This window comes from Hipposideros armiger, unplaced genomic scaffold, assembly GCF_001890085.2.
Source record: "Hipposideros armiger isolate ML-2016 unplaced genomic scaffold, ASM189008v1 scaffold_862, whole genome shotgun sequence".
Lineage (NCBI taxonomy): Eukaryota > Metazoa > Chordata > Mammalia > Chiroptera > Hipposideridae > Hipposideros > Hipposideros armiger.
Genome location: NW_017732212.1, coordinates 391,483 through 415,142, shown reverse-complemented (window position 1 = coordinate 415,142; position 23,660 = coordinate 391,483). Strand labels below are relative to the sequence as shown.

At 48.6% G+C, this 23,660-nt stretch overlaps 1 protein-coding gene across 3 annotated transcripts; it reads left to right on the top strand.

Annotated features, from left to right (window-relative positions):
- Positions 1 to 1,665: 1,665 nt before the first annotated feature.
- Positions 1,666 to 22,515, top strand: GRIPAP1 (GRIP1 associated protein 1). Of its 3 annotated transcripts, XM_019629651.1 has the most exons (27): positions 1,666 to 1,765; positions 3,882 to 3,948; positions 4,089 to 4,150; positions 5,125 to 5,151; positions 5,975 to 6,082; positions 8,477 to 8,587; positions 8,867 to 9,017; positions 9,832 to 10,016; positions 10,212 to 10,259; positions 10,948 to 10,979; positions 11,079 to 11,126; positions 11,278 to 11,377; positions 12,668 to 12,745; positions 12,988 to 13,080; positions 13,820 to 13,954; positions 14,988 to 15,083; positions 15,349 to 15,561; positions 15,697 to 15,810; positions 16,629 to 16,706; positions 16,814 to 16,909; positions 17,035 to 17,091; positions 17,196 to 17,295; positions 18,522 to 18,652; positions 19,715 to 19,837; positions 19,977 to 20,070; positions 20,904 to 21,058; positions 21,936 to 22,510. In XM_019629651.1, the coding sequence occupies exons 1-27, from the start codon at positions 1,724 to 1,726 to the stop codon at positions 22,026 to 22,028; spliced, it is 2,637 nt and encodes an 878-aa protein (XP_019485196.1). In that variant the 5' UTR covers positions 1,666 to 1,723; the 3' UTR covers positions 22,029 to 22,510. The 3 variants fall into 3 exon arrangements, with proteins under 3 accessions (XP_019485196.1, XP_019485198.1, XP_019485197.1); XM_019629653.1 differs by lacking the exon at positions 8,477 to 8,587 and having other exon boundaries at positions 21,936 to 22,515; XM_019629652.1 differs by lacking the exons at positions 8,477 to 8,587; positions 21,936 to 22,510 and having other exon boundaries at positions 20,904 to 21,919.
- The last annotated feature ends 1,145 nt before the right edge of the window (positions 22,516 to 23,660 follow it).

Genomic DNA, 23,660 nt, shown 5'->3' with positions numbered 1-23,660 from the left:
TATTGCCCTCTAGTTGGTAGATTTGTTTTCCACAGTCTTATGACTTAGCAATTCTGGTTATTTGATGTGTATTATGTGTTTACACCAATAAGTACATTTATTGTGGATAATGAGAGCCAGATTTCTGTTGGAGAAAGAATTTATAAACACTATGGAAAGTGAGAAAATTAGAATGAGCCTTCTATTGTTAGGTTGCAATGGAAGGTATTAATAATGAATTTATGTCCTTAAAATATATATATATTATATATATATATATTATATATATGTCCTTATATATATATATTTATTAAGGATATATATATATATATATGTGTGTGTGTGTGTGTGTGTATATATATATATATATACCTATAGCAAAATATATAAATAGATATAGATGTGTGTAAACATGGATTAGAATACAAACATGTATTTCCTAGCTCTGTACACTGAGAGGGCCTAGAAGGAATTACATTCTAGTAGCAATGAACACTGGGGCTGAAAAAGAAAGTGAGTCTGGAGCATCTTGAAGTGCCAGAAAAAAAGTGATAGGGGCATGTCAAAGGGACACAGAAGTCAACTTAAAGAGCTCCCACTGGCCAAATCTGGGACAATTTGAACGTCAAAGGAAATGATAGTGACTGATTATAATTCATTGAATAAAATAATAACATGAGTCTGTACAGATATACATACATACATAAATGGGGGAGAAGAGGAAGCTCTTCCTTACAATAGAATAGCAACTAATAAATATCAAAGAAATGTTGGTGTTATAAAATCATCAATGGATGCTGAAGCCATAGGTTCAAAAATTTTATGTATAGTGAGAGAATGATAAAGCAAAAGTGGCAAAATGTAAACAATGATGAATCTGGGTAAAGGGCACATGGAATTTCCTTGTATTATTCTTGCTTTTCTGTACATGTAAAATATCAAAATTAAGTCCCCCTCAAAGAGAAACAAAATAGGGAGTATCCTAGTACCTGTATGTTGTTGTTAAACACGATAGTTTTTTTTCCCCAAATAAAAACTGCTTGGGTGGCGGGGTTTGCAGAGGGGGTCTAGAAAGCACAAGAGAGGCATAATGCATACTACACTTTAATATTTATTTGAACGTTCCTGGTGTTTCGCCACCCTGTTTTTGTTTTTTAATGAAGCTTTTTCATTTGATTCACTGCCATTCTTTCCTCTCAAGTATTTTAAAATTATTGTTGGCGACACCCTTTACCTAACATGATGTATATACAGCATCATGAAAGAAAATCAGCGTCAAATGTGAAAAAAGAAACAGACCAAGGGCTTCACAAGCGGCGGGATTCCCATTTGGAGTCACCCGAAGGAGGGCGGGATCAAGACCCGCGCAGAGCTTCCGCTTTCATTTCATAAGTCAACCATTCTCATTAAAGGAGAACCGTAGAAGGGTGATTTTCTGTCGGCAAACACTTCCTTAGCGACGAGTCCACCCATGACACAGGGATGGAATAGTATTACATCACAATGGGTAGTCTACGAGAGCACAAAAACCAGATCAGGTTACCTGGACTCTGGTAAAACACTAAATTGCAATTCGCGTGACCTGTCAGGTTCATTCTCTTCTCTCCATCTCCAAAACGCTGAACTACCGGAGTAGACTTCTCTCCCTCGATTCCTGGCCAGTGGTTTGCTCCGACCCGCATACTGACAGGAGGGACGCGCTGCGTCTGCGCAGAAACCTGTCAGGGGGGTGGGGGGGAGGAACATGGCGCAAGCTCTATCTGAGGAGGAGTTTCAGCGGATGCAGGTGCCGTTCGCTGGAAAAAGACCACCGGGCTGGGCAATGCGGGGGCGGGGTAGAGAGAGGTCGTGCCTTGAGTTCTGAGAATAGGTTGGTTGGGATAGACCTTGAGTCTAGGGGGTTGGTCCGGAGAAGGGAAACTGAGGCTCTGAGTAGTGAGACTTGGATTCGAGATACTACTGGGCTCGGAGGGGTTGGATTCTGTAAGCCTTGTGGGCGGAGGAGAGAGTCCTAGAGTGGGGGATACCTTACTCAGACCTGGAGGGGACGAGACATTTGAGCCCGTGCGAGAGACACCATGGGTGGGTGATGATAACGTTAGACTCCAAGGGAAGGAGACCCTGAGAGGGAGAAACCATTTTGGTATGGAGAGGAAGGAAGTGGGCATTGGGCCATTTGCGTCATGGTGGGGGGAGCCCTTGAGAGGGCAATACCATCCCGGTGGGAGGTGGAAATTTTTGTGGGAGATACCACTGTGCCAGGGGATTGGAGAAAGACACCACATGTTCTCATTGTTCCTGAGAGAGGGAGATCCTCTGAGTGGTGGTAGTGGATCCTAAGAGGGGCTGGTACCATTGGATGATTAGGGGTGATCCCATTAGGCCTGGGGTGAAGAAGTTCCTGAATAGGTAATACTATTAATGCCTGTTGGAATGAAGACCAAAGGAGGTGAAAGAGTGATACTTTGGACTGCATGAAGTAAAGATCACTGGGCTTTGGGGAGGTACCCTGACGGGGTACTCTGACCACTTGATTCTGTGTGTGTGTGTGTGTGTGTGTATGTGTGTGTGTGTGTGTTGGGGGGGTGCTCTGAGATGGTATGGAGGCCAGAGTGGGCCCTTGTTGAGAGAGTTCCTTACTGGGAAAGACCATTGGATTTTGTGTGTGGGGAGACTGAAAGGGGAAAACCCTGAGTAAGGTCTTATGGGATGAGAGGAAGAACTTCAAGTGAGGACAGAATCCATTGGTTCTTGAATGAGGGAAACCAGTTGTCCCTGTGTGAGGGACCCTGAGGGTATAAAGGTGAGATCATTGGATTGTGAAAGGGGACTACCCCTGTAACTTGTGCAGGGGGTAGTAAGAGTAATGCAACTGGCCCACCCAAGGCCTTGTGAGGAAAGACTCTGAAGGATATAGTGCCATCCCATTGGATCATGACTGGGGAGATCTTGAGGGGTGTGGGGACCTTTGAGTGAGGAAGATTGATTCCGTTGGGTCATGAGTGGGGGAAAAACAATTGGGATCTGATGGATAGGAACTCCAGTGGGTGCCAGGGTTGTACCAATTGGATCAAGACTGGGGGAGATAAATCATTGGGCCTGGGAGAGGACAGAGACAGAAAAGATTCTGTAAAGGCCAAGCCCTCTGACCTTTAGCATAACACCAGGGGGTGGAGGCTGGTGCCATAGGAAGGAAAGGTCCTGGTGGGGTAAGGTGCAGTGGTTCTGGGAAGAACTGGCCTCGGTGCCCTACAGGGCTTGTAGGTAGGTGTATGCTGTTTGACATGGTCCATACTTCACTTTCCCTCAGTTCTTGAAAGGGGTTTGGCCATGTTTATAGAGCCTTGGGGGTGGGGAACCCAGGCAGCCCCTTTTTACTTGGTGAAATTGGTCAGTAGAATACCAGGTCCTCTTCACTTGGGAAACATGGAGGAAAGCAAGCCCCTACCTCCTCCTCTGGCCAAGAGGATAGATAACACTCACCCCTGAGAGAAAGACAGAACAGTGTTTAGAGTGTGACGAGGTCAGCCAGGAGGAGGAGGAGGAGGAGGAACTTTATCTTGTGGGCGTGCAAGCCATAGAACACTTATGAGTGAGAGCCTGACTGGGTCAGTACTCTGTCATGGCCTGAGTGCATAGTGGATTGGAAGGGGAGAGATGGAGGCAGCAGGGAGATGGAGAGGTGAGGCTGGCTGTGGTTATAAGTAGAACTGGAGAAGGTGGGGTAGGGGCTGAGGTCCTGGGAGCTCATTTAGGATGCAGCATGCACAGGTCTTAAGGAGTGACTAAAGAGGCACACAGAGGGCAGCAGGGTCTGTGGGGCTCAGGGGATTGTTACACTCATGGTAAGGATAGGGTCACTTACCTCACTAAATCATTCTCCTTCCTTGCTTCCCCCAAAGGCTCAGCTCCTGGAACTTCGGACAAACAACTATCAGCTTTCAGATGAACTACGCAAGAATGGTGTTGGTGAGCCAAGAGTGTCTCATTAGATGGGGGTGGCTTTGGGGGACAGAGGCCCAGGGAAAACAGCTCAGAGGCCTGGCGGGAAGACCTTTCATCTCCTCGCCACTGACTGAGGCTGCGACTCCCTGCTTTCCCCATACCAGAACTCACCAGTCTTCGACAGAAGGTCGCCTACCTGGATAAGGAATTCAGCAAGGCTCAGAAGGTACTTCCTTCCACACACTCACCTACCCATGCTTCTCTGTAGCCATCTGACTCATTCATCAATCCAGTGAGCACCTACCATGAACCAGACCTAATGTTACATGCTGTCATTAATTATTCAAAAAATTCTCATGGAAGTCCCTTTAGTTTGCTAATTTTATCAAATTCTGCTTAATTTATTGATCAACTTTAATTTCCTCTTAATTCATTTTTAATTTCAATTACTCATTCACTACCTTTTAACTAAAGAGTCAAATCTAGCAGTAAATCTGCCTTGAATCTGCCACCTTGCCTCCACTCTCCTGCCCTGTGCTCCTACTTCCCATCCCTGTCCTGGTCCTGGTGGTAAAGTGAGACTGAGCCTACCTCTCTTATCCTCTGAAGATGAGATAGCATATCAGCTATTGTGACCTTCAAGGCATTCAAGGCCTTCCTTTGTTTCTTTACTGCTCTGTCTCCATGTGTAGCACAATGTTATACATAGTGTGGTGCTCCATAATAATTTGTTAGATGAAAGAATAGAGAATGCAGAAAGTCCTGTATTCTGGAAGCTGGGCTTCTCTTTGGTAGGGTGCTGATTCACCAACCTGACAATGCCCTAGGCTGCTCAGTAGAGGAACTGAGATCCCTCAATAGAGGGATCCAAATAGATGTGTTTGAACAGATGTAGCCATGAAGCCACAATGTCTGAGCCTGGAGACCTAGCCCATGAAGAGTTAAATACTTAGTCCTATGAACAGCCTCAAGAGCTTAGAAGAAAGGATGTAAGCAGGATGCCACTCACTCCCTCCCTCCCTCCCTCCATTATTCCTATGGGCTACAAGTTGTCATGCAAGTTCTATGGTTGAAGATGCTCCCATCCCCCAGCCCCTACCATCTTTGTCCCCTCTTGACACTTGCCACAATGTCTCCATACTCTAGTGAGAGTGTCCCTCCTTGTTCACCTTTTCTCTCTTCCCACCCTCTCACCTTTAGGCACTGAGCAAGAGCAAGAAAGCTCAGGTAAGGGGACCCATGATGGGTGAATGTGTCTGGGAGACTGTCATAGCAAGGACATTTCTGTGCTGGGATCTCCTAGTACTGACCTTTCTTTCTCTGTGTGTGCACTTGCATCCATGACTACCTCACTGCCATGTGTTTCTGTGTCTGTCTTTGTTTTCCTGTGTTCATCTTTCACTCGGTACCTCTCTCTATGTCTTTCCTTCTCCCTTTCTCTCTCTTTATCCTTTTCTCTGACTCTCTCCATCTCTTGATTTCCTGTTCTTGTTTCTCTCCCCAACCTTCTCTTTGTCTCTCCTCTACCTGTTAATATTGCTGCCATCATTTCTCTTTTCTTCTTTTCCTTTATTTATTTCTCTTTCTGACTCCTTGTTCCTCTCTCCCCCGTTCCTCTCTCTTCCTCACTCATTTCTTTCCCTGACCCCCTCTCTCCTCTCTGTATTCCTATCTGTCTGTATTTCTGTCTTTTTCTTTTCTCTGTTTCTCCATCTCTCTCTTCTTCCCTATCTATCCCCCTTTCCCCATCTCTCTCTCTATATTATTTCCCCTATTTCTGTCTACCCCCTCTTTCTTCCGACTTTCTCCCCTCATGTCACTCTCTCCCTCCCCATTTTCCCTTCTCTCTACCCCATGTCTTTCTCCCTACCTGTCTCCTCTTTTTATCTCTCCCTGCCTCTCTCCCTATATCTCCTGATTTCACCCGCCTCATTCTCTGGACCCTATGTTCTCCCTGCCCATGTCATTTTTCTCTCTCTCTGTTCCTTTGCCCTACCTTCCCCACTCTTTCTGCCCCTGTTGGAGACCTGTCCCATGTCTGCCACTGCAGGAAGTCGAGGGGCTGCTGAGTGAAAATGAGATGCTACAGGCAAAGCTGCACAGCCAGGAAGAGGACTTCCGTTTGCAGAACAGCACACTTATGGCCGAATTCAGCAAGGTGCTGGTGCCGGGAAAGCGGCAGGGAACCCAAGGGGTAGGGGCCACCTGGGCTGAAGCTGGAGGGCAGCTAAGGATGGTTGGACAGAGGCTGGCCCTGGACCACTGTCCATGGTGCTGAAACAGGTCCTAGCTGTCTGGGGGGCAGTGATTTGACAGATGGGGCCACCTGCAGTGCTGGGATTGGAAGGCTGGAAACCCTGAGGTCAGCTGGTTCCTGACCAAGTCACTCCTTTTCTCTGAGCTTCAAGTCTCCTTGTATAGTGTATATTTTGGGGCTGATGCTATGGAGCCCCCGGATGTTGGTGGGTCTTAGGTAAAATTATTATGTTTAACATGGGATGGAAAGATGTTGGAGCTGCTTCTCTTTTCTCTTGCTTCCCTTCATTTGACATGACCCTGGGGTTCTTGTTCTACATATTTCATCCTGGATTAGATAATTCTGTCTCCTCATTGATTTTAGCGTCCTGGCTGTTTCTAAACCTACTGGGCAGTTGGAGACATTGTCTTTCATTCCCATCTCTCTCTTTTTTATCCAAGCTCAATCATTTTCTAAGTTTTTAGCATGTTTTAAGAAAAAAAGTCTTATGGCAACAAAAATGGTATTTCCAAAGCTCCACATGAGAATATAGTGCTTAAGACTTTAAAAACAAAACAAAATTAAAAAAAACAACAACCTTTAAGCAGGTATAATACCAGGAGAGGCGGTTTGGCAAGTAGTAGTTAAGAGCTAGGACGCCTAGGTTAAACTTGGCTTTACCTTTTACTAACTATAACCTTGAGCATGTCACTTGACCTGCCTGTTTCTTGGTTCCCAAATGTTTAAAATGGAAATGATGATAATGACAGTACCTGCCTTGCAGGGCTTTTGTGAGGATTAAATGGGTAAATGTCTGTAAACCACTTAGAACAGAGCCTTGCACATAGTATCAGCTATGTAGATGTTAGCTACTAATAGTATCCTTTTATTAATTCATTTTCCCTCTAAATAAATATTTCTTAACCGTTTCAAAGTTTTATATCTATCCTGTGGCCCTTTCCACCTCTAACTTGCTCTATTCCTACAGCTGCCTCACTGGTCTCCTCACTTCTAGCTTCTTCTACCACACTAAGCCCTAGAGATTGTTCTGGCCTGCAGCTCTTACCACATTACTCCTTTAAACGGTACCTCCCAATGGGTCCTCGCCCTCTACAGTTCAGAGGCCCCAGTACTCACATAACAACTGACATCACCACCTCGCTCTTCACTGCTTCCTGTCTCCAGACTCAGTGGTATCATGGTTCTTGTGGTGGGGGAGGAGAGGCAGGGGCAGGCGTTCCTCCACAAATCCAGCTTGTGTTGCCCAGCACCTGCCCTGGGTTAGGCACTGGGCCAGGTATAGAACCTCCTTCACACTCCCCTCCTCCTTCTGGAGCTAGAAGTGCTCACAGAGAGACCTGGGTTCAAGGCCTGCCTCCCCCCCCTTATTTGCCAAGATATTTCAGCTCGGTGTTCCTTCAACAAGTAGTTACTGAGCACTCACTATGTGCTCAATGTTCTGGAAATAGTTGTAAGCAGCACAAAATTGTCCTTACTCTTGGGGAGCTTACATTCTGGGGGTGGGACAGGGAGAACAATAATAACATAATGAACAAATAATAATAGTACTGACAGCTGTGTTTACTGTGTACCTGGTCCTGTTTACTGTGTGCCAGGTCCTGTTTGATAAGCTTTACGTTATTCACTCATTTAATTCTCACAGCAGCCAGTGAGATATTAATAGCATCCCATTTTAACAGATGAGGAAAACTGAGCCCCAGAGAGATGAAGTAGTTTGTCCTAAAGTCACATGGCTAGTAAATCCAGAGTAGAAATTCATATCCAAGCCGTCTGGTTTCAGACTCTGTGCTTGTGACCCTATGTTACAAAATAAAATTTAATTGTCAATCACAATTTATGTTCCAGAATTTTCCACAGCTTTAAGAAATTAAAAAGATATTAGTTAAATGTAATTGTGATTAGTGCAAGGTAAGAAGAAATGAACAGAGTGCTGTGGTAGAGAGTATTGGAATTTCTGTGTTGGGGGCTACTACTTGAAAGGTGACATTTGAACAGAGCACTGAAGGATGCAAAGAAGCCAGTCATGTGAAGAACTGGATGAAAGGAATAGTGTTCTGGGTAGAAAATATCCCAGGCAATAAAATAAGAATTCCCGAGGGCCTCAGTATTCTCATCTGAAAATGGGACAAAGGATCTTGCCAAGTCTGCTGTAAGAACTGTGGTTTAGCCAGGAGTTGAGCAAGGGGCTGGCTTAGTTTTAGCATTGTACACCTCTCCAAGGCCAAAGGCTGATGATAGGGGGCTGTGGGCAATGCTGTTCCTGGAAATGCCCTGAAAGCTGTCTGTGGTGCCTAGACTCCCAGGTACAGACCCCTTCACAGAAGAGGGCTGGTGTTGGGGTTCTCCGTGATGCTGACATCTTCGACCAGCAACATCCAGAGGAGCCTGAGGTCTTGGATTGCAAATGTGAGATTGGAGTGGGCAAGCAGAAAATTGTTCTCAGTATTCTCAATCCTCTGTGACTGCCACTTAACAGATGTGTGAATTTGAAGTTGTTTAACATCTGTGCCTCAGTGTCCTTATCTGTGAAGTGGAGATTATGAATAAAGAGAACATCTACGTCACAGGGGTGTTATGGGAATTAAATGAATTGTAAAGTGCATGGGCCAAGTGCTATGTGTATATCAGCAAATATTGTTCTGATTCTCTGCTTTTCTGCTGCTCCCTTGTTCTTCCCCTGTTCAGCTCTGCAGCCAGATGGAACAGCTGGAGCTGGAGAACCAGCAACTGAAGGATGGGGCTGCCAGGGCAGGAGATGCCCAAGCTGGGAGCCTTGTGGATGGGGAGCTGCTGAGACTGCAGGCGGAAAACACGGCCTTGCAGAAGAATGTGGCAGGTGCATGGAGGCCGTCCTGGGGATGTGTAGACCTTGGGGCTTGAGTAGGGTGTTTTCCCCCCGGGGAAAGGTAGAAAGACTTCAGAATCGAGCTTGGCCCTTCGATGAACCCCAGTGTATGACTTTGGACAAGCCATTTCACCTCTCTGAGCCAAAGCTTCCTCATCTACAAAGTATGTGTAGTGATGTCCACCACCTGGAAGACTAGTAGAGATAAAAGATGGTATCTTTGTGAGTTTAGTTCAATGCCTGGGACTTAGCAGATGCTACAGATTAGTAGATTGAACATCAGAAGATGTTTGCTGCACAGAGAAGGGGAATGAGGGGGCATTGGGAAGATTCTGAGCCCAGATTGTCAGTGGGGTCTGGATAAAAGCTGAGAGAAAGCTTGGTAGAGTGTGGGACGGTCCTGATGTGTAGACTTTTGGATAGCTGCTGGGGCTTGTGGGATGATGAGTGGTAATTCGGTGATCAGCAGGGAGATTTTGTAGAATGTGGCTGGGGATCAGGAGGTTATAGGAAGGATTTAGCTGTAAGTAGGAACTGGAGGATGGTGGGCATGACCTTGAAGGGCTGTGGGTGGGGCTTGGGAAACCAGCTTGGTCTAATTTGATGGTAGTCAGGATTTCTGTGGTTGCTGGGGCTTAAAAGATTTGAGACTGGTATGGATGGGGCTGAACCTTTGTTTTGTAGGCTTGTAGTCATTTGGGGCAGGGTCTTTGCTACCTGAGGTGTTGAAGACCAATTCTCCCTCCATTTGATACATGACAGGGGTCTTCGGAGACCCAACATATATCTCTGTTCTACCCACCAGCCCTACAGGAACGCTATGGGAAAGAGGTTGGGAAGTACTCAGCTGCCAATGAAGGCCAAGGAGAGCCCACAGGGGACCTATCCTCCACTGTCCTGTCCCCCATGCCATTGACAGAAGTGGAGCTGAAATGGGAAATGGAGAAGGAGGAAAAGAAATTGCTCTGGGAGCAACTGCAAGGCCTGGAGGTGAATCTGGGTCTGTTGGGGCTGGGGTGCCAGGTGGCAGGCAGATGCCCTAGCTCTGCCTATGGTCCCATGGAGACGTCTGTGACATCACCATCTTATGGTCTCATGGATTAGGGAGGCAGAAGGGCAGGGAAAGGCACATGCCTTACCTCCCCCTTTGCTGTTAACAGCCCCTTCCCATATCCTTTCCTGCAGAGCTTGAAGCAAGCGGAAACGTCCAGGCTACAGGAAGAACTTGCTAAGGTGGGGCTGCCAAGCTTTCCCTGGCCTTTGTCACATCCCACTTCCTACCTGCCATGCTTCCCCCAGCAAGGCAGAAGCTGGTAGAGGACCTCCTCCTAGCCTCAGCTTTGTCATTTTTGAAATGGAGAAACTCACACTTTCCAGAGTTGCCTTCAATATGGAATGGGCTAATGTGGTCTCACTATGTCTTGTGCGGGATGGTCCTCATTCCTTTCTTCTGTGTCCTCCCAGCTCTGCTTGTTCATCCATCCATCCATCAACCCAAGAACTTATAGACTGCTGGTACTTATCTTAGGAACTGGAGACCCAGTGGTGTGACAGCCAATTACGATCCTGCTTTCCAGGCCTCCCAGCCTAGCCATTTTATGACATAGCCATCAGTTGATATGTTGGGGACATAAATGCTGGGCTTTGGAGCCTGAGGGAGCTGGGTGGAGATCATGTTGTTGCTTTTGACCAGCTGGGCAACCAAATGACTGAACCCTTCTGAGACTCACTTTCCCCATTTGTAAAACATGTAATATTCACCTCTTGGGACTGTTTTGAGGATTCCGTGAGATAACATAAGTAAATTCAGCTTCCAAAAAGGACTTAGTAAGAAGTGTCTGTAAATATTAAGTTTGTTTTTGTCTTTACTAATATTACTCTCATTGTTATCACTTGTCTGTATCCCCCTGCCCCACCCCAGCTCTCCGAGAAACTGAAAAAGAAACAAGAAAGGTAAATTTTTTTCCAGAGGTGGAGGAAAGGATTTGGGGGAACTAAGGAGGGGATTGACTTGTGGAACTGATGCATCTATGTCTGTCTTTCTGTGCCCAGTTTTTGTCGTCTGCAGACAGAAAAGGAGACGCTATTCAATGACAGCAGGTAACTACCAGGGTTAGGGTTATTGGTGGACAAAAGGGACAGTGCCCAGCAGAATTAACTGAAGACCACAGGGGCAGAGTTGGTAGACTAAGCCTCAGGCCATGGTCAATGCCTCCCCCACTCCACCCACCCCCCGGCCCGTCACCCCCAGGAACAAGATTGAGGAGTTGCAACAGCGGAAGGAAGCTGATCTCAAAGCCCAGTTGGCTCGAACTCAGAAGCTGCAGCAGGAACTCGAGACTGCCAATCAGGTGAGGAGCTGGGTTCGGAATCGCTGGGATAGGGATGAGGGCTGGGAGTCTGGGGGGACTCTGAGGTCTACAGAGACTATTTGGAGAGTCTGAGATTTCTTGTGTTGGAAATATAGGGACTAGGTGGGTCCTGGTCCTAGCTCCCCTAAGGAGCTAGGAAAATGGGAACTAGGGAGCCCCAAGAGCCCTTGGAGTAGGACTCAGAGTCTGAATGAATCAGAGATCTCAGGGGACTGAGGGCTTGGGGTGGTGTGCCACAAGTTTGGATGAATCTGCAACCCTGGGAGATTGTGGAGACAGGAATCGAGAAATTTGTGGTCATCAGGGACTGGGATTAGGAGCTGGAGTGAATCTGAACTCCCTGGAGGTTGGGTGACTTTGAGACCTATCGAAACTGAGTAGATACAAGACTTTAAAGGGTGAAACAGTTGGGCCTGGAGGCTGAGTGCATTTGAGACCCTCAGGGTATGAGGGCTGGTTTGAGTCTGAGACACCTGGGAAGTTGGATCAGGTGGCTGGGTGGTCCTGAGATCCCTGGGGGCTGTGAATGGAAAACTGGTGAATCTGAGACATCCTGAGGATTGGGGGCTGAGTGACTTTAAAGCCTACAGGCCTCTCCCGAGAGTAGGTGAGTCCGAAGTCCCATGGATTGGGGGATATGGTGACTTGTGGATCTAAGGTCCCTAGAAGCTAGCAACAGAAGTCTGGGTAAAGCGAGGTCTTCGATTAGCTGGGTCTGAAGATCTCCAGAGAATGGAGACAGGAATGGCAGGTGGAGGCATCAATCTGAGACCTAACCAGGAGCTGGAAACTAGAAGACTATGAGTTTGAGACCTCTAGGGTCTGGGGCTATGAGTTTGGGTGAGTCCGAGACCCTTTGGAGCTAGGGCTGTGGGGGTTGAGTGTGGCCAAAACCCCTGGGGGTTGGGGTCCAGAGTCTGGGTGAAGCTGTAGTCCCTGGGGGCTGAAAGTGTCTGAGAATCCTGGGGTCTCCAAGCTGCAATCTGGGTAAGTGTGAGACCTTATGGATGGGGGCTGAGTGACTTTGAAATCACCAGGAGCCTAGGTGTTTTCTGAGGTGCTTGGAGCTGGGATATAGGAGTGTCTGAGGCTCCTGGGGTGATGACCTAGAGTCTTGGGTGAACCTAAGATCTCTGATGGCCGGGTAGTCCGAGTCCCTCAAGTGCTCGACACATGCTGTCCGATAGTCAAAGAGGAAATATGTATGGTTCTATGTACCCCAGAGGGGGCTGAGGTCAGGAATGAGCTCCCCTGACCTGGTCCTCACAGAGCTTAGCAGAACTGAGAGATCAGCGGCAGGGAGAGCGGCTGGAGCATGCGGCAGCTCTGCGAGCCCTACAAGATCAGGTACATTGTACTGGGTGGGCTTAGGAAGATTGGGGGGTGGGGGTGAGGGCAGTACAAGTGGATATTGTACCCACTTGTAAAGCAAGGCCTCAGGGGTCCTGCTTTCCCTCGTTGTGGTTCGTGTGTGTGTGCGTGTGTGTGTGTGTGTGTGTGTGTGTCTGTGTCCATGTCCGTGTGTCCTTTCGTTCTTGGCTGTCCCCCTGTTCTGGACCCACTCTCACCTGTTGTGGGGGTGGGGCCAGGTGTCCACCCAGAATGCAGATGCGCAGGAACAAGTGAAAGGTCTTTTGGCTGAGAACACTGCCTTGAGGACTAGCCTGGCTGCCCTGGAGCAGGTACAGGACACTTGGAAGACCTCGCTGACCCCTCCCCAGAACCCAATCTCCCTCTGCTTCTGATCCACATTTGGGCAGTGTAGTCTGGACCTCGTGCTGTTCTCCAACCTCTGTTTCTGTTTCAATCTCAGCTTCTTTCTGTTGGCTTCCACCCCTCTTCTCTTTGGCCATCCATCTCTGCTTCTTTTGCATTCTAGATTCTCTCCAGTAAAGTGCAAGAAGTGGACTAGTCTTAAGTGTACACTCAGTGAATCATGTCTATCTGTTTGTCTGTCTATCTAACTCCATGTAACCACCACCCAGATCAAGACACAGCATTTCCTGCATCCCAGAAGGTCCCTTTCACCCTATCCCAACCCATACTTCCCCCAAAGTAACCACCCCTCTAACCTCTAACAACATACATTAGTTTTGCTCGTCGTTTAACTTCATGTAAATGGAATCGGACACCCATTTTTGCATCTGGCTTCTTACCTGAAGCATTATATCTGTGAGGTTTATCCATGTGTAGTGCTGGTCTCTTCTATCTCTGTGTAGTATCCCATTGTGTGAATATACCACATTTATCCTTTCCCCTGTTGACCTTTCTCCCACTGTTTTTCTGTTTGAAATTCCTTCTCCCTCCTCCTGGCTCTTTTTCCGCTTCTCTCCTTGTCTCCCTGAAACTGGAGGTTCACATCCTGTGACTGGCCCCTGGGGCCCCTTTCACTCCACTTCCCATCATCACCACTTTCTCCAGATCCAAACAGCAAAGACCCAAGAACTGAATATGCTCCGGGAACAGACTGCTGAGCTGACAGCTGAGTTGCAGCAGCGGCAGAGTGAATATGAGGACCTCATGGGACAGAAAGATGACCTCAACTCCCAGCTCCAGGTAACACCTCTGGCTCTGACCTGTCTTCTCTTAGTTTCCTAATGCTGGCTCAGTGGAGTTTGCCATGAGGTATAGTAGGAAGACTGTAGAGTTAGGAGGACCTGGGTTTCAGTCTGGCTCCCTAACATATTAGCATGTGTGTCCTAGACAAAGTCATTTCACTTCTCTGAGACAAAGCCTCTTCAGTTGGTTAGGAGAGCCATTCTGAATCCGTTACACTGGGAGTGCCAAAAAAATGTATACAAGTGGTCACTTTGGTCTATGTTGTTTAATTAGTAGTTCGCCATAATCAGAAGTGTCTGGATGCTGATGGCAACCACTTTGAGTACCTCTTGTAATTGCAGAAGTCAAACATGACTTGTATTCATCTTTTGTTATCGGTCTATATTGAATATTACAATTTTAATACAGTCTTCCTTTCTTAAAATCTATATGCAGTTTTTGGCACCCTCTGTCGATAGTAGAATAATAGTGGTTTCTAGTAAATAAGACAGAAGTTTAGCTATATCTCATGTAAGAGTCTACATAGGTTGCCCAAGGATGGGATGATGGCTTTCTGATCACCAATGGTCCAGGTTCTTTCCGCGTTGCTATTCTGCCACCTTCAACACAAGACTATCTTGGCATCAAAGATGCTTGCTCAATCTCCCTTACCATCATGTTTGTGTTCCGTCTGGAAGGAAGGAGGAAAGGGTGAAAGGCCCAGCATGCCCCTTTCCTTTACAAGAACATAACCTATATTATACTCACCACTTCTGCAGAAATTAATCCTGTGGCTGCACCTAACTGCAAGGAAGGTTGGGAAATGTCAGCAAGATGACCATGTGCCCAACCACAAAGTCTATTACTAGGGAAGAAGGAGAAAATGAATACTGGAGAGCAGCTAGCAGTCTCTACCATGTTTCTCATCTAGAAATGGGGAAGACAACACCCACTTTCCAGGGTTTAGGGAGATGGTTTACCAGAAGTGTCCTGGTGACTGGCACCTCCTGGGAGTACTTTATCAAACTCACTCCCTTTGTTCCTGCTTTAGGAGTCATTACGGGCCAATAGTCGGCTGCTGGAACAACTTCAAGAAATCGGGCAGGAGAAGGAACAATTAACCCAGGAACTCCAGGAGGCTCGGAAGGTGGGCGGTACTGGGAGGCTTCAAGGGGAGAATTGGCTTGGTCCACGGGGATGGAGCAGGTGATGTGGCCAAACCCATGGGACTAGATGGGGATGGAAAGTGACCGGTTCCATGAGGATGGGTGAGTGATAGCCAGTTTTGTGGGGGTGGGGTGGAGGTGGAGTTTGACTCGTTCTTTGGGCCTCAGAAGAAGGTGGTGGGCCTTGTTTGGCGTTGGGAGAGGAGTTTGACTGACATCTTCCTCTCCCACTCTCCTGGCCCCCAGAGTGCTGATAAGCGGAAGGCCATGCTGGATGAGCTAGCCATGGAGGCGCTGCAGGAGAAGTCCCAGCACAAGGAGGAGCTGGGAGCCGTCCGACTTCGGCATGAGAAGGAGGTGCTGGGGGTACGCGCCCGCTATGAGCGTGAGCTCCGTGAGCTGCATGAAGACAAGAAGCGGCAGGAGGAGGAGCTCCGTGGGCAGATCCGAGAGGAGAAGGTGGGTGGGTAGATGATGAGGCACTTCCACCTCTAAGATTGGAGGAGCACAGCACTACTGATGGGCCTGGAGATGGCCTGGGTGAGGTGCCCACTTCTCCACCTGCCTGGCTGATGACGGTCTGCCCTCTCCTAGGCCCGAACACGGGAGATGGAGAATCTCCAACAGACAGTGGAAGAACTTCAAGCTCAGGTACACTCTATGGATGGAGCCAAGGGCTGGTTTGAACGGCGCTTGAAGGAGGCCGAGGTGAGTTGTCTGGTGAGGCACAGAGCCTAGTCCAATGTCACCCATGCCAAACCAGGGGACTGGGAGTGGTCAGGCCCTGGAACTTTCTGAGATGTCCTGGACTCAGGCATCTCCACAGCCCCCCAGGCTCAGCAGCAGCCTTGTGGAGGGAATCAGGGGATGGCCATCAGTAGGGCACAATGTCAGATCTGCAAATTGGAAAAGGCACCTCTCCTTGAACTGGACTTCTATCAGGAAATTATTGTAATATACTAATTTTATTTGAACAAAAACTTTTATTGCCATTTTCTGGAAAACTGATGAAAAGACATGAGTAGCAGTGTCATGTAGCCGTAAGGAGCATAGGTACTGGAGCCAGTCATTTGCCTGGGCTTGAGTCCTGACCGGGCCACTTTGTAACTGTGTAACCTGGAGCAAGTTACCTGACTTCTCTCTGTGACCTGTTTTCATCATCAGTAAAAAAGGGATAACAGTAATATCTGCTGTCTAGGTATTATGAGAGGGCGGCATATAAAATGCGTTACTATATGTAAAATCCTTACAACATTCCTGGCCTGCAGTAAGTGCTGTGTTATGTTTTATTAAATAAAATGTAAATGCAAATATCAATGTTCAATGTGAATGGTGCAGCCCTAGATGCGATACTTCTGTGTACTGCCTAAAGGCAGGCAGCATTCCCTGCAGGAGTGTTTTTTTCTGCACATCCGGGGGGCCCCTGCTGCAGCCTCTCACAACCCTAACTGGGCGTGATGTCCTCGGGGGGCGGGCGGGCGATGTCCTCTGCGGGGCTGTGGCCAGACCCCGGGTTTGTCTTGTAGGAATCTCTGCAGCAACAGCAGCAGGAACAAGAGGAAGCCCTGAAGCAGTGTCAGGAGCTGCATGCCAGCGAGCTGAAGGTGCCTATTGTATGGTGGCGTCCCTCTCGGGGGTGCAGGGGGGACAGGCTCTGGTGGGAGGCCTGAGCTTTCCCAAGCTGAGGCCTGAGCTGCCCTCTGCTTTGCAGAGCAAGGAGGAAGAGCTACAGGGTGTTCAAGATCAGCTCCAGCAGGCCCGAGAGGAGCGGGACTGCCATTTGAAGACCATCAGCAGCCTGAAGCAGGTCACCAGTTCTTCCGTGGTCCCCAGGCACACGCCAGGCCTCAGCCTGCAGTAATGGGGCAGGGTCGGAGTGCAGTGTATGCAGCCATTCTGGCACCCACCAGCCATGCTTTCTCTCTCACACAGGAGGTGAAGGACACAGTGGATGGGCAGCGCATCCTGGAGAAGAAGGGCAGTGCCGCGGTATGATGGGGAGGTGTCCCAGCACAACCCCCTCCTGCCCTGTAGCCCCCTATCTGCAGGCCCAGTGGGCCTCAGTCCCCATCTTTTCCCCTGTTCCCCCAAAGCTCAAGGACCTCAAGCGGCAGCTGCACCTGGAGCGGAAACGGGCGGATAAGCTGCAAGAGCGGCTGCAGGACATCCTCACCAACAGCAAGAGCCGCTCCGGTGAGGGATGCAAACCCCGGAATGCTGAGGCCTGGGAGGCAGAGTTTGGGCTTGAATATCAGAGCTCCTTCCTGTACCTCACTCCAGCAGCTCTGTTGAATCTTCTGTCCCTCTTGAACTTTGTCTTTTCCCTTTTCACTGCATCTGTATCTCTCCTCTGTTTTTATCTCTCTCTGCATTATCTCTTTCTGTATCCCGGTCTTTCTCCTTTTTGTTGTGTCTCTTGTGTTTCTGTCTCTCTCTGCCTCCTCATGTCATCTCTCTCTGTATCTGCCTTTCTCTCCCTTTTTCTAGTTCTCTCCTGTTCTTTTGCCTTTTTATTCTCTGTCCCTTTAACTCTTTGTCTCTCTTCTACCTCTGTCTCTTCTCTCTCTGTCTTTTGTCTGTTTATGTCTCTCTCTCTGTTGCCCCATAAGACGCAGTGACGGCTCTGGTGCATCTCCCATGTCACAGACTCAGAGAAAACTTGCTCTCTGTCCCCCCACAGACATCCTGCTCTTGCTGGAGATCCTTAGGGTGTGGTGTCAGTCTCCCTCCCTGACACCCCGAAGCAGCTGCAGGAGCAGAGGCCTGAGCACAGTGGCCATGTTTTAAGTGACATGGCAAAAACAAATGTGTCTCTCAGCAAATCAATGTCTCTCCGAGGCACTCTGTCTCCTGAAGTAAACTCTCTTTGTAAAGTATGGGTTTGGTTTCTCTTTTGCTACAGATTAATGTATGAATCAACAAACACATTCAAATTATGTGCCATACATTATCCTTGCCCATTAGATGAAATTCAGATTTAGGTACATGGCTACAAGAGTCCATCTCCAAATTTTCCTCTATCTTTTCTCTGACTCATGTCCTTATTCAGGGTCTCTGCCTCTGTCACCTACTCCAGCTTGCTGTCTCTTTAGGGGTTTCTCTTTGCATGTGGATGTGCCTGTGCCCTCTCCAGCTGTCTGTACCCTGAGTCTGAGTGCCAATGCCACTTTATGCCTGTGTGTGTTCACATCATCATCTTTCTCCTCATCTCTTCACCTTTGTTTCTCTTCTGGTGTGTGTGGGTTTGCCTAGAGAGGCAGCTCCTTTTTCTGTTTCTTCCTCTCCCTATCCTCTTGTCTGCTCGAGTGTCATTTTGCCTCTTTCCATCTCTGTCAAATCTATTTCTGCCTCTTCCTGCCAGTCGCTGCCCTGGGACCCTGGGGGATTGGGGCTCAGGTTTCTCTTCCGTCTCTGCTCAGGCCTTGAGGAGCTGGTTCTCTCAGAGATGAATTCACCAAGCCGGACCCAGACTGGGGACAGCAGTAGTGTCTCCTCCTTCAGCTACCGGGAAATCTTGCGAGAGAAGGAGAGCTCAACCATTCCAGCCAGGGTAAGGGGCAAGGAAGAGCCTACAGCCCCAGCTTTACCTACCCAAAATCTGGAGCCGTCTTTCCCTCCCTTGCAACCATCTCTTACTCTGGGCCCAGCACACATATTTCCTTGTCAACTTTTCCCCAAGCTCACCAACTTAGATTCCCATTGCTAAGTAGGGGATGGGCAACTTATTCTCTCTGACCCTCTGTTTCATCATCTGTGGGCTAACGCCACCTTTCCTGGTGCCATAAAATATGTGGTTCATATTAGGTACATCATCCATGTAGGTGGTCTTTTTTTCTAACTCATAATTATCCTTGTTATTGTCATCTTATCATGTCATATTCCTAGCCAGCTACTTTTATTTGGAAATAACTTTTTTATTATTCCATATGTGTTCATTGTAGAAAAATTTTAAAAACACAGATGAGCAAAAATGTTTTTAAAAATCCGAAGAAACCACATCTTCACCCAGCTATTACCACTATAAATCCTTAATGCATACCCTTCCAGGCTGCTCTCTCTTTTTTTAAGCCTAAAGGAGATTATAAGGAACCTGTTTGTGCTCAGCTGATCTCTGCCCTCCCAATTTGGTAAATTTTCATCTCATCTAATACTTTAACCTTAATCAGATTTCTCTAGTTGGCCCCAAAATGTCCTTTATTGCTGGTTTTCTGAAAACCAGCATTCAGTTTCAGAGCACATGTTGCATCTGGTTGGTGTATGTTTCTTAAGCCTTTTGAATCTAGTATGCTCCCTTTTTCCATGACACCAACCTGTTGACCTATAGAAAGTGTCCCCCCTTTTGGATTTTCCTACAGGCTTCTTGATGATATCCTTTAGCTGGTTTCTCCCCTAGTGTTCCTGTCAACTAGAAGTTAGGTCACATGTGCTGTGGGCTCTCTCTTTATCCTCTCCATAAGGCTATGATGTGGTGGTTCCTATCTCCCCCTTCAGGGAAAAGGGGATCCAGAGTCTCTGTGGGTGCCAAGACTTGTCTACGGCTCTGGGTGCAAAGCCCACTCTCCTTAGCTTGGTTCTTCTTCTCAGCCGGCCTCTCCCCTCTTCTTCCCTGCAGTCCTTATCCAGCAGCCCTCAGGCCCAGCCCCCGCGGCCAGCAGAGCTGTCAGATGAGGAAGTGGCTGAGCTTTTTCAGCGCCTGGCAGAGACACAGCAGGAGAAATGGATGCTGGAGGAAAAGGTGCTGTCTGCCTGCTTGTCCTTACTTGGCGTGCCCTTGGCGAGGAGGCAGGGGTGGGGGAGTTGATATTCAGCCAACCCCTCCCCATGTGTGAACATGTACAGTCGAGGGGTCTGAGGTGGGCTGCGCCACCCCACAGGTGAAGCACCTGGAGGTGAGCAGTGCCTCCATGGCAGAGGACCTCTGCCGGAAGAGCGCCATCATTGAGACCTACGTCATGGACAGCCGGATCGGTCAGTGCCTCCTCCTCACCCCTCATCTAGCCTCTCACCTCCTCCCTCCTTCCACTGTCCAGTGCTACAGATTCTCTCCTATCCTCTTGGAACTTAGCAAAGTTACTGACAAGACCACAGCTGGCAGAAGGGAGAGCAGGGCAGGCCCATACTCTGTGTGTCTTTTTCTCTATTCTCTCTTCTCTTGGTTCCTCCCTCCTCTCTGGGTCTCTGCCATCTCTTCATTCCTTTCTCTGGCATGTCTCTCTGACCCCTTTCTTCTCCCTGTGTCTCTTCCTCTTCTCCTCTCCCCCTTCTGTCTTCTCCCTGTCTCTTATTTCTTCTCCATCTCCCCTTCATCTTGTCTCATCATTCCTGTCTATATTGTTCCATCTCTAGAAATATTCCTTCTCTGTATGTGTATCCCTTTGGGGTTCTTATCTCTTCCTCATCTTTCTCCCTCCCCTCTCCTCTCCCTCCCCTCTCCTCCTCTCTCCTCTTTCCCCCCCATCTTTGTTTCTTTTGCTCCTTTCAAACCTTTTCATCCCCCCTTTTTTCCTTATGAGTCAGAATAATACTGACTGGCATATGCTGAGAGCTGACGATGTGCTCTGTGCTTCACATGCAGTCATATACATTTTTCCCGCTCCATGAGTTCGTTAGTTATCCCCATTTTTCAGGGCCTCACAGCTAGTGTCAACCAAGGTTCACATGGCTCAGCCTCTGCCCCTTACATGACATGGCTCGTCCTCCTACTTTTCTCCGCCACTCTGTTTCCCTCTTTTCTGCTCTGTATCCGGCTGTCTCTCCTCTGGCTCTGCCGAGGGGGTGGCTCTCAGCCTGGTGCCTTGCAGATGTGTCTGTGGCAGCAGGCCACACAGACCGCAGCGGGCTGGGCAGTGTCCTGAGAGACCTAGTGAAGCCAGGTGACGAGAACCTTCGGGAGATGAACAAGAAGCTACAGAACATGCTGGAGGAGCAGCTCACCAAGAATATGCATCTGCACAAGGTGAATGTGGCCTACCAGCCCGCCCATCTTCCCATCCAGCCACCTGCCTCCCTAGCCACACAGCCCCTAGGTCATCTGCCAGTCCCCCACCCACTCACCGCATTCACCAACCACTCCTTCATCCTATCTTCCCATCCTCCCGTCAACTTACTATTGTCAGTTTAGTCATTCACTCTTCCCTGTGTCCTTGCATCCACCTCACTCATCCATTCATACACACATCCACCCAACTCTCCCTTCAACCCACCCTACTATTTGCCCATCTGCTCTCTACCCATCTAATCATCTGCCCCATGTCTCCACCCATTTCCTGACCTACCGCTCTCTCTTGCTTACCTACTCACCAATCACCCCTTGCCATAGCTTTTCCTCACCCATCCAGTGATGTGCCTGCTTACCTGTTGTCCTCTATCTGTCCTCTGAACAGTTCATTTGTTCACCTACTTGCCTACCATGGATCCCCCATGCATCCACCCACACATCCACTTGCCCATCCTGCCACCCAAATATTTCCCCCATCTATGGGGGGTCAGAAAGGATGTAGATCTGGCCCCTGCTTCTGAGAAGCATGCTCACCATTTAGTAGAAAGAAGGTGTCAAGGGCGGGGGTCATATCCTCCAGCACACCATGCATGCTAGCTTTTCCACTCCCATATTTATACCCCTAGCTCCAGAGGCTCCTACTCCCTCACACACGCACCTTTCCCAAGCCCAGCTCACTGCTGGGGGCTCAATGAGCTTCTCCAAATACCTTCCTGTTCCAGGCTAGACATAGCTGGGCATTGATTAATAGGGTCAGAAGGATGACACCCCAGGCTTGGGGAGGGAGCTTCCCCCGCTGCCCTCTCTGGCCCCTGATGGCTCGTTTGTTTCTTAGGACATGGAAGTTCTGTCCCAGGAAATTGTGCGGCTCAGCAAGGAGTGCGTGGGGTCCCCTGACCCAGACCTAGAACCAGGAGAAACCAGCTAAAGACCTGCAGGCTGACCCCACTTCCTCTCCTCCTCACCCCGCAGGATACCATTCCCTTGGGCTGTGGTGGGGAAATGGGGGCCGGCACCAGTATCAAATAGGTTGGACATTAAAGAGGTTGAAGGCCTGATGGCTGGTGTTAATAACCCTGTATTAGAGCAGTGGTCCCTGGGGGAGTGAGGACCCTGAGGGGAGGGGCAGGGATTTCTCCTCCTCCTTGGCCCTGGTTCTCAGGGCCCTTTGCCTTCATCTCTGCATGGGCTCTCCCTTCCAGAGACCAACTCTTTTTTCATTTTATTTTATTTTTTAATTTATGTCTGGAAGCCTGGCTACTCTGCATTTGAGATTGGAGATTTTGGGTGTGGCGCAGTCCGTGTTCAACATTCTGACAACGTGTGTGTGTGTGTGTGTGTGTGTGTGTGTGTGTGTGTGTGTGTAAAGGCTGTGCAGCCAAAATACCATCTGGCCAAATGGGCCCACCCCCTGACTGACTGCTCTCATTCTTTTCAACCAGGAGGGATGTGCTGGGGGTGGTAAGGTTGGAATGGGGAGGGAGGTCTCTGGCTGCCACTTTGCTCTTCTTCCACCACCCTCACCCAGCGTGTCTCCAGTTACTCTTGCCTAGCCCCTCAAACTGAGTGGAGCAGAAATATCTGCAGATATGTACATGGGTGAATGTGTATGAGTTGTGGATTTGGATGAGTGGGCAAATGGGAGGATGGACTGATAGATAAATAAGTGGAAGGTTGCATGGCTTGATGGATAGGTTGGGAAATAAATTGACAGTAGATGGATAGGTGATTGGATGAATGAATGGGTGGATAGGTAGAGGATAGACAGGTGGGGATATAAGTGGACAGATGGTGGATGGTTACGGGCCTGTCTAGATGGATGAGTGGGCAGATGGATGGATGAGCTAATGAATGGGAAGAGTGGGTGAATAAATTATGGGCGGGGCTATGGATGGATAGACAGAGGGATACGTATAGATAGGTTGGTGAATAGTTAGGTGGATGGGGTGAATATACAAATGGATGAGTGAGTGGGTGGGTGGATTAATGACTAAATGGACAGATGGATGGGTAGAGTAATTGGTTGTATGGGTGGCAGAATGGATTGGTAGGTGGGTGGTGGGTGGGTAGAGGGATGGACAAACGGACAAATCAGGAGTGTGATGAGCGAGTGAATGGAGGATTACATGGAGGTAAATCAATTAAAAGGCTAAAGTTGGCCCTGCATTACTGCTCCCCAGTGCCACACACATTTAATTACTAAAGACGAGGCCTCTGTGTGCCATACCCTGTGCCATCCCCTTTCACATCACTCCAGTTAATGCTCCCAGTGACACTATCAAGTTGGGGTAACTCTCCATCTGACAACTGAGGAAACAGTGCAAGTCACTTGCTCAAGGACATGGCAAGACAAGTTGGCGGCAAAGCTCTGGTTTGAATCCATCCATGCTGGAGGCACTCGGTACCCTGTGCTCTTGCCACCTGGAGCAGAGCCCTCTAGCAGAGGAGGCATGATCTGAGGCTCCTGGATGTGGACAGATGAGTGAGACTGCCCCTCAGAGTGGGGCCGGCCTGGGAGAGAACCTGGTATGAGGGTGGGACCTGCCATGTCCTCATTTAC

Coding starts and splice junctions, on each gene's coding strand:
- GRIPAP1 (XM_019629651.1), top strand. CDS start 1,724: ATGGCGCAAGCTCTATCTGAGGAGGAGTTTCAGCGGATGCAG. Junction 9,018..9,831: donor CTTGCAGAAGAATGTGGCAG/GTGCATGGAGGC, acceptor TCTACCCACCAG/CCCTACAGGAACGCTATGGG. Junction 19,838..19,976: donor AATGGATGCTGGAGGAAAAG/GTGCTGTCTGCC, acceptor GCCACCCCACAG/GTGAAGCACCTGGAGGTGAG.